This window comes from Pogona vitticeps, chromosome 2 (assembly GCF_051106095.1).
Source record: "Pogona vitticeps strain Pit_001003342236 chromosome 2, PviZW2.1, whole genome shotgun sequence".
NCBI classification, from domain to species: Eukaryota; Metazoa; Chordata; class Lepidosauria; order Squamata; family Agamidae; genus Pogona; species Pogona vitticeps.
This window is the reverse complement of record NC_135784.1, coordinates 299,251,908-299,262,246: the sequence shown is the minus strand read 5'-3', so window position 1 is coordinate 299,262,246 and position 10,339 is coordinate 299,251,908. Positions and strand designations below refer to the sequence as shown.

The 10,339-nt window shown below is 42.8% G+C and overlaps 1 protein-coding gene and 1 long non-coding RNA gene across 4 annotated transcripts in view; one reads left to right on the top strand and one right to left on the bottom strand.

The window, feature by feature from the left end:
- Window positions 1–1,858: 1,858 nt before the first annotated feature.
- Window positions 1,859–10,339, bottom strand: part of MBD2 (methyl-CpG binding domain protein 2) — a 61,064-nt gene continuing 52,583 nt past the window's right edge. The window contains exons 6-7 of one of the 3 annotated variants that reach the window (XM_072992921.2): window positions 6,175–6,316; window positions 1,859–2,910 (exon numbers count right to left, since the gene is read on the bottom strand). In XM_072992921.2, the coding sequence (XP_072849022.1) occupies window positions 6,190–6,316 (127 nt within the window). In that variant the 3' untranslated portion in view covers window positions 1,859–2,910; window positions 6,175–6,189. Of the gene's footprint in view, window positions 2,911–6,170; window positions 6,317–10,339 lie in introns of those variants that run through there. The other 2 variants (XM_072992922.2, XM_078384131.1) reach the window with 2 other exon arrangements.
- Window positions 4,841–9,739, top strand: LOC144586248 (uncharacterized). Its single transcript, XR_013540965.1, has 2 exons — window positions 4,841–5,116; window positions 5,261–9,739. It is a non-coding gene; the product is annotated as an uncharacterized LOC144586248 (long non-coding RNA).

Sequence of the window (10,339 nt, the reverse complement as noted above, 5' to 3'; positions counted from 1 at the left end):
CTTCTACAGACACAGGACAATCCCCATCTCTGATCCTTTTTCAGTTGTGGACTGCATAAAATGTTTTCCTCTCTCTTTTTCTTGCAATTATTAAGTTCCGAATCTGGGGTTAAAACGCTTTGTTGAGTGATTACAAACTCTAACATAGAGCTGGTACCAGCAAGTGCTGGTTGCCCATATTTCGCCCAGCTTAGAGAAGAAAGAGGGAAACTAGGTAGCAAAGATTCTCAATCAGTGCTTTGGGTGGGTACCCGATACCACCATCCCCACCACCCCAGGAATAATTCTTGCTCCACACCTTTGTTCCAACAGCATTAAAGATGGTCAAATTTCCCTATTTCTCCTCTCTCCTCTCTGCAGCCCAATTCATTTTTTAACCCTTTGCCATTTCCCCCTTTAGTATTACAACGTTGTCATTCTAAGCCTTTAAAATCCTCATGGGCTTCAGCCTTTCCTTGCACACATTTTCCAACCTTGTTGATCATTCAGCTGCTCCTCTTTTTTTTTTTGATTAAGCAGTACAATACATTGCTACTTGCAATAAACCTTGAAGCTAGCTAAAGTGGGATCCAAAAACCAAAGTGGAATGATCAAGAAATGCAGTTTCTGTAGTTTTGAAACTGTCTCGTACATGAAGAACAAAGCTGCTTCCCATAATGTATCAGGGCCTATTTTAGTTCTATTTATCTCTTTTAACTTGTGTTTGCAGCAATACAACATGCCTGGGAGGACAGTACTTCTCAGCCATGCATGGCCGGTAGCAGACAGAAGCAGTCTAGAAGGAAACCGGGGTTCACAGAACCACCACCTGAAATTCTCTTTTCTCCAGGCTGCCTGTCCTTCTCCAAGTGTGCTGTGGCTTCTTCTACCAACCTACTTGCCAGAAATAATCCATATGTGGCTTTATAACATGCTAGCAGTGACTCTGGAGGCTCAGGATTCCTTTCAGTCCTATTGGCCCTGCCCACAAACTCACGGTGGGTGGACCAATAGAATACAGTGGGCCCTCGACTTACGAACTTAATCCGTTCCAGAAATCCGTTCGTAACCCGAAAAGTTTGTAACTCGAACCAGCATTTCCCATAGGAATGCAGTGAAAACCATTTAATCCATTCCAGCTGTTTTTGGTTCTTAAGTCGAGGGGCAGTTCGCAAATCGATTCATTAGTTCCCATAGGAACTAATGCAAAGCTCCTTAATCCGTTCCTACCACTTTGGTTCATAACTCAATTCCGCGTTCGCAAGTAGGGTCTATAGTTTCCTAGGAGATCGGGTTCGTAACCCGAAATGTTCGCAACTAGGGCCGTTCGTATTGAAGCCAAAAAAAAAAAAAAAAAAAAAGCAAAGCATGCTGCTTAGATACCATCCCATAGTGCTTAAAGCACTCTCTGGGTGGTCTGCAGTCTAATTATGCAGGCTACACACTGCCCCACCACCAGCAAGCTGGGCACACAATTTACCAACCTCAGAGATAATGGAAGCCTCAAACTAGCTATCTGGGATTGAACCCAGGTTGTGAGCAGAGTTCAGGCTGCAGTACTGCAGTTTAACCACTGCCCCGCGAGGCTCCTTTTCAGAATGCCTGTTAACATATACAGGCACAGGGAAATGGGGCTTTTGTTTCTATTACAATAGTATTCAGGTTCTCTGATAGAGCAACTGGTAGGTTTTAAGACAACAAAGGGCGAGAACCACCAAACCAATAAAGGAGCCATGCTTACTCTGGACTTTTAACTGGAGACTGAACGTGGCACTTTTGTGTAGGTCAAACCACACGCGTTATGATTCACCACCTTCACACAACTAGGAACAATCCTTTTTCGTCCGCTTTATTGATGCCTATTCATTTAGGCAGACCATTTCATGTGGAAAGTGCTTTACAATTTTTATTAGGTTCGTCCTCACAACAACCCTGTGAGGTAGGTAGGTCACTTTTCTCCATTTTACAAACAGAGAGCAGAGACTACAAAGAGAGAGTTGCCCAAAGCTGGCACAGAAAATCTGCCTACGCCGGAGACATGTATCCATATTCATATCAGATTGCACAATGCAGACCCCAGTGACTTTAAACTGACGCCTCTGACAGAGACGCCCATCCCGGTTCCCGGGTCATTCAGAAGTGCAACACTGGGGTCAGAAACTTGAAACCTAAGGTTCCCATAGACACTATTTACTGGACTACATTATCTCTGCCTAATGCTCAATATTGCAATCTGAGCATGAAAGGCGGCCAGCATATTAACTCTGCCTTAACTTTATAGCACATAACAGTCTAAAAATTTAGCCGCTCCGAATATATTTATTTATTTATTTCTCTGTAGAGAATGAGGATGGGTCAGTTTACAGGTGTTTTCACTCTACCCCAGTATAAAAATCTTTTATATAATATATAGATATATATATATAACACATCATGTCACAATAATTTTTTTTTCAAAAAGGAAATGGAGAAATGTTCCATTTGCCTGACCCATTATTGCAAGCACACGTAGACAACCCCCCCTCCCCAATAAAAGTAAGAAAGGGGAAAGTACACCCCTAATATTTAGTGCTAGCTATAAAAAGTTCCAGCAGGGTTGCAACCTGGCATCAAAAGTGATGACCTCAGTTTTAGGAAGTTGTCTGACGTTACAAAATAAAATTAAAATGAGACTTTTGAAGTCGTAAGACACAAAATAAAGTGTAGATTTTCTTCTCTTTCTTCTCCTCACTTTTCTTTCTTCTTCTTTTTTTTTAGTAAGTATACACACTTTAAAAAAGTAAGAGCCGAAAGAAGGCATATTTTTAATGCTATTAGAAAGCTATATAAATGTGCACTGGTCCTTTTCTTCTCATTAGGAAAGGCCAACAGAAAACAAAACAGCACCTCCAGCTTCCAGGAATTTCCTCTGGGGGTAATTTTTTTAAGTACCTGTAAGGAGAATACAACAAAAAGGTTAGCAGAAAAGTTGTTCAAGAAGGAAGGAAGGAAGGAAGGAAGGAAGGAAGGAAGGAACGAAGGAAGGAAGGAAGGAAGGAAGGAAGGAAAAGAAAGAAAGAGGAAGGAAGGAAGGAAGGAAGGAAGGAAGGAAGGAAGGAAGGAAGGAAGGAAGGAAGGAAGGAAGGAAGGAAGGAAGGAAGGAAGGAAGGAAGGAAGGAAAAGAAAGAAAGAGGAAGGAAGGAAGGAAGGAAGGAAGGAAGGAAGGAAGGAAGGAAGGAAGGAAGGAAGGAAGGAAGGAAGGAAGGAAGGAAGGAAGGAAGGAAGGAAGGAAGGAAGGAAGGAAGGAAGATAATATTACACATTTGTTACTCTTACAGTTAAAATCCTGGCTACAGGTCCATATCCTCAAACAAGCTTCTATGTGTCCAGAAGCATCGCGGTGACTGCAGCAGTTTCATTCAGTCTGAAGATATCAACGAAAGCTTCCTGCTGAGGGCGTCTTTCTAACTCTCACTCGCTTTGTTGCTTCCTGCCTGCTGCTGCTTCACTGAAGCTGCCAACCTATACTTATTTCTCCAAGCACGCCTGTGTCCCACTGATTTCCATGATCAATGAAACCGGTTGCTGGAGAGACACATTCAGGCTTCATTTACCAGCCTCTCTGTCTGACCATCACCTACAATACCTGAAAAGTATACGCCTTTTTGTGTCCCGGCTGCAAAGAAGTGAGGCACCAAAGAAGTGGCTGTGAGAGCCGAAAGGCTGCGGTGAGGAAAGAAAACCACGAAGATGGGTTGATGGACAGTTACAAGCACCAGCCGCTACCGTCACCTGGATGCTTCTGAACATATAAGGAGCGGTTCTGAAACCCCTATTGAAGCCAACCCTAAATCATCTGTTCATCTTCTATGTGCATATCACATCGAGATATTCCCAAAGGGACTTCCATTTTAAACTGATACATGCAACTTACTCTCAAAACTCCTTTAGAGTACGGGAAAGGAGGGAAAGATGCCACCTCTTTAAAAAATAATTTAATTTGAATGTCTCCTGTCAAGTTCAGCTGCCCCTCTGACTCAGCTGTCATGGCTGAAGGAGTGGACATCTTGAGAAGGCCAGAAAATGCCAACGAGAAGCTGGGCCTTCTCAGCAGCGACACCTTCCTTGTAGAAAGCTCTCCCATAGGCACCCTTCCCTTCACACATTCAAAAAAACTCTTAAAAACTGAGCTGCTCAGAGAAGCTTTGGGGGAGGTTCTCCCCAAGGAGCTGGGAGAGTGGATAAAGGTGGAGAAGAATATTGTAATTTATGATTTGCAATGTTTTATTGCCACTTGTCTTTTTTCCCCTTTCTATCTGTGGTATTGTCTAGTGTTTATGCTAATTATATAATTAACGTTTTATATTTTTTGCTGTACACCAGCCAGACTAATAATTGGCTATGTGGGTGGTATATAAATTGATTGATTGATTGATTGATTGATTGATTGATTGAATGAATGAATGAATGAATGAATGAATGAATGAATGAATGAATGAATGAATGAATGAAGATCTACTGTATGCAAGGTAAAGGTAAAGGTTCCCCTTGACAATTTTTGTCCAGTCGTGTCCGACTCTAGGGGGCGGCGCTCATCCTGCTCTTCAAGCCATAGAGCCAGCGTTTGTCCGAAGACAATCTTTCCGTGGTCACATGGCCAGTGTGATTTAGACACGGAACGCTGTTTACCTTCCCACCGAGGTGGTCCCTATTTATCTACTCGCATTTGCATGCTTTCGAACCGCTAGGTTGGCGGGAGCTGGGACAAGCAACAGGCGCTCACTACATCGCGTGGCTTCGATCTTACGACTGCTTGGTCTTCTGACCCTGCAGCACAGGCTTCTGCGGTTTAGCCCGCAGCGCCACCACGTCCCGTATGCAGTATTCCAAAAAAGAACTTCAGCTTCCAGGCAGATTTTCGTATACCATTTGGATATTCAATGATTTGAACAGGTATGACTCAAGTATCTAAAGGACATGGGAGCCGTGTGTCTGTCTGAGAAAAGATACTGTGTTAGAAACTCAAAATTTATTGAAAATCTGGGTGGAAGCAGCAGCAGCCAGAGCACTAGTAAGAAGTGCTGTAATGGCATGTGAACACAAAACACAGATGGATCGTGATTCACCAGACTTCCTAGACAGAACCTGAATAATTTAGGTCTGTGGTTCTTAACCTTTGTTACTCAGATGCTTTTGAACTGCAACTCCCAGAAACCCCAGTCAGGATAGCTGGTGGTGAAGGCTTCTGGGAGTTGCAGTCCAAAACTCCTGAGTAACCCAAGGTTAAGAACCAGTGATTTAGGTCTACAGCTTCCACCATCTCCAGCCTGCATGTCTACTGGTTGTGTTGACTGTCAGATTCTGGGACCCATAGTCCAAAATGTAACTTTTCCAAGCTCTAATCTACTGCTATGCAAACACCACAGTAGCCATTCAGAACTGCTACAAAAGCCCTGAATCATCACCTCTTCTAAACAGCCAACCACATGCTTGGTTTACGTCTGTTATCAGCCATCTGAAGATTTCTGCAGCAACCTAACTAGGAGAAGTGGATGTCAACACTTCACAAGGAATATGCACAGAAGCACCAGGATAAGGCCTTACACATCTCGCCCATCAAGGAGAGGTATCAGCTCTTCACAAACGACCTTGTGCATTTCTGAAGTTAAGGGAAATGGGAAGGTGATCTATGCGATAAACCATTATTGCACAGTGCAGACGGGGAGTGTGTGGCCTTCCTGATCTTGCTGGACTCCCTCATCAATCACCACTGATTATGTTGGCTGGAGCTGATGGAGGTTGCAGTCCATCATCATCTCAAATGCCACACATTCTCTGTTATTGATTGGAATATTCCAATCAACTGTTCCAAGCAACAACGACAGACAGTTGTTTCAATCACTCACTGACAGTGAGAGAAAAATAATGTCTGGAATCCTGTTGAATATTTACACTGACCTAAGTGCATTGGTGTAACTCGAGTTGGCAAACAGACGCTAATTAATGAGTCCCTGGCTGAATTCCTAGGTATGTGCTGAGTCACACAACTGGCGCACCACTAATCATTCAATCAGGGATTTGTTAATTAGGAGACCTGTTGGCTTTTTTGCTGCTCCAAGTTAGGCCACTGCACTTACCCTGGTGTAAATACTCAGTTGGATTCTGGCCAATGGTTTTCTGCTCCACTAAGTTTCCTTCCAGAGCCTGCAGCTGTACCTGATTATTTGATTTCTATGCTTCCTCGCCATCCATCTCCGCTTCATCCACGTCCGCAGAGTCTGCAGCTCGTGACAAAATATCTGCCATGAGGGCCTCTTCCAATTTTTTGCGTACCTGCTGCACCCGTTCCTCTTGTTTTCTGTGGAATAATTCAGAAATCTATAGCTGAAACCTTCCATACCAAACCTTCAAAAGGAGGATGAAGAAAACAGCCCATTCAAATAAAAACAATAAAACTACCCAGAAGGCAGGAAAACCCTAAGCCACATAACTGATAAATGAGAGACACCAACACCCCAAATCCTACATACATGCTGGACACCGAAGTGTGTCTAACTATTATACCGGTGACCTTTATTAGAACTGCTGGATAGCTCAATGGGTTAGGTCTCTGGCTGCAGAGTTGGAAGTTGGATTCCAACTGTGCCTTCTTGACAGGGGCTGGATTTGATGGTCCTTCCAGTTATGCAGTTCTAAGACTATAACAGCATTTAGCAAAAGAGCCCAGATTCCCCTCCTCCCTACAAACAAAAATCCAGGACAACGAAAGAGCTCCCACGTCTCGCCCAGCCCCCAAATAAAAATGCCACTTGCTAATGAAGCAACATGAACACCATCCACATGCATTATTGTTCAATAAAATGTCTAAGAATGATGAGAACTACAGCTTTCATAATAGCCCAGCCAGTGTGGCTACTGGAGAGATTCTAGAAGATGGAGTTTCAAACAGGATGGAGCAGGAAGGGATAAGAAGGTTGGATCTTCTGTTGCTTTCTGTAGTTGAGATTTGACGTGGTGGTGCTGCTGCTAAACCACAGAAGCCTCTGTGCTGCAGGGTCAGAAGACCAGCAGTCGTAAGATCGAATCCACGCGACGGAGTGAGCTCCCATCGCTTGTCCCAGTTCCCACCAACCTAGCGGTTCGAAAGCATGCAAATGCGAGTAGATCAATAGGGACCACCTCAGTGGGAAGGTAAAACGGCATTCCCTAGTCACACTGGCCATGTGACAACAGAAACTGTCTTCGGACAAGTGCTGGGTCTACGGCTTGAAAACGGGATGAGCACCGCCCCCTAAAGTCAGACACGACTGGACTAAAAATGTCAAGGGGAACCTTTACCTTTACCTTTGATAACAAAATCTACAACAGGTACAACAGAAAGGGACCATCTAATTAACCAGTTGAAATCTGCTGTTAAAAAAACCCCACACACCTCAAACAGAAGTCCTGCTTAAAGAAATTAAGGTCAGTATCGCCATCCACTATTTACACATGTGGTGCACCAACCATGGATGCTGTTATGACAACTTGCTAAAATGCTGGTCATGGGCCTCCTCACGTGACCTGATCAGAGAGCTTCAGTAGCTTCTGCAGTTGGAGCTGTGTGGACGTAAATACTGAGCAAAATACTAGAACGGGTCTTTTGAAGACTGAGTTACAGCAAGGTCCTCTTAGAGAAGGAGATTCTGTGATCAGGAACTGAACTGATCATCAGAGACGATCAAACAATCTCTGGAGAACAGAGAACAACAGACTGCCCTGAGATCCTGTATGGCTTTAACAAATGCAGATATCCAAATGGAACTGCTGCAAATACACTTTTCTCTATTAGGATCCGGAATCCAAAAAAGCTACAATAAATGTAAAAGTGCTGGAGAAAACAGAGAGCTTGCATCTGCCTTGTTTGTCGAAGTCCTTCTGTAATTTATTTCAGTCCCAAGAACCGTACTGGAAAGACAAAAAGGAGAGATCCGACACGGATCTGATGGTCCCAGTTGACTGCCTAAGAACGCCTTCTACGTCAACATGCCTGCTTAGCGAATTCCATTACAACATGGAAGGGAAGAACTCAGGGCAAGAATGGGGATAAGATGACCCTCCAAAAGTCGCTGAACTGCATTTCCCTGTCAACAGCAGGCTCAATGGCCAAGGATGATGGAAGGTGCAATACGAGAGTAACTGGAGCGTCCACACAGCCTCCAGCTCCTTAAGACATTCGGCAAGCCTGTCAAGTTTTCAAACTTCAGCAGCAGACTGACCATATCCCTTCTAAACTATTCATGGAGCCCCTCTAACAAGGAAAAATGAACCTTGACAAAAAAAGAGATGGATTAAAAAGAGATGCCAGTTCTTGAATTATTCAATGATGGAACAAAAAAGAAAAAAAGAAGGGGCAAGGAAGGATCATTTCCAGAACTCTAGCAATCTCTGGTGGTCTCTTGTCCCTGTGCTAAGCAGGCTTGGGTGTGGTTAGCTTCTACATCCAGGCAAGACTCTGTGTATTCAAACACAGGAAGATATACTACTGAAACAAGGAACTGGTCCACCTAGGAAAGTACAGTCAACTCAGATTGGCAGTTGGCTCTCCAAGATTTCAGGATGGATTCTTTCCAAGCCCTACCTGTAAATCCCTGGTGGGAACCCATCCAAGTTCTAACCAGCCCCAATCCTGCTTCACTTCTGAAATAAGATGAGATTGGGTGTGCTTTGAGTAGGATGTTGGTTTCATTTGATGAGATAAAGAACACTTAACCAAATGATGGACAAAGGTCTTAAAAGCATTTATGTGGGGGGAGGGGAAGAGAAGGACTATAATAATATTTTGTTATCAATATATTTGATCCTAATAATGGTGATGTTTACAGGTTGTTTATACGAATTATTTCCCAATAGATTTATAGTTTTCTCAAATGCAACTGCATCCCAACTGACAAGCAGAGAGGATTGCATGAAGAAATCCTATGGCTGCAAGAATTTGCCCACAATTGATTCTTTCATATTCAATCAGGCTTGAAAGAATTCCAGAAATGTGTCAGTTGCTTATATTGACTACCGAAAGGCATCTGATTCTGTGCCCTATTCACGAGTCCTTGAGAATCTGAACATTTATAAAACTGATAACTGAATTATTGTTATTGCTATCTAAATGCACAAGGAAAAGGAGAGCAACATTAAGACTTCAAAACCTCCTCTACAACAACACCCTTATAAGAAGAGGTATTTTGCAAGGTGATTTTTGAGCCCTTTGTGGTTCCTTCTGACTTTAAATTCCCTATCCAGAGGGCTGAGTGCTACAAGCCTAATGATCAAAGAAATGGCCTTGACATTTCACACAATTTATGTGGGTGATATTAAGTTATTTGCCAGTTCTCCTTACAATCTAGTCTCTCAAACATTGCTGAGTCTTACAGCACAGATACCAAAATGAATGTTGATGTTGATAAATATAAATATTCTATTACCCGCATCAAATTGTTAAAGGGCAGTAACTATGAGTTCACTATTGAACAATTTATTCAATCCTTGGAGGAGCAGAAAACCTATAAATATCTGGGCATCCTTGAAAAGCTCAACATAAACCGCAAACTTAAACATTATTCAGGAACAAGTACTTTGACAGAGTGAAGGCAGAACTCGATGCAAGGAAAAATTACAGCTATTAATAGTTGGGTAATACCAGTATTAACATATTCATTTGGAATTGCAGATTGGGAAGTATTGCAATCTTAATGATTCAAACAGGACTTGACTCCTAATTTTGAGGCTTGATCCTAGTGCCCCCCCCTTTCTGCAGGTACCAACAATAAAGAGAAATAAGACGATTAAGGATGGTGAGATAGCTCAGTGGTTTAGATATCTGCTTGGGAAGCCAGAGGTTGGGAGATCCATTCCGTACACTGAACACCTTGACAGGGGCTGGGTCCCACAGGGTTCTAAATGCTGCAGTTCTAAAATGCTGCTGCTGCTCATCATCATCATGATCATCATTATTATTAAGAATAAGAACAGTTTAAATCCAAACAAATTATACAGCGGCTACTAGGTAAGAAGGCCCGACAATGCAACACCCCCTCCCCCTCTTCAAAGCTTCCTTAAAATGTCAAGTATTTATACAGAAAAGACAGTGATCTGACATCTGTCCAAATAATGTGTTTAAAGCTCTTATATCCGTATCAAAGAAAGGAAACTATCGTGCTTTCTGGTTTATTTTGGAACTCCTCGATCAAGTTCACGCTGAGGCTACAAAAGTGCCCAGTAAAACACATCTCTCTTAATAATAAAGATGCTTTATGCTGCTGTTTACAGATCTTTTACTTTATCTTCCCATTCAGTACATCATGCTGGGTCAGGCTTTGGTAGTGTTGTGGGGCAGTAATGTCAG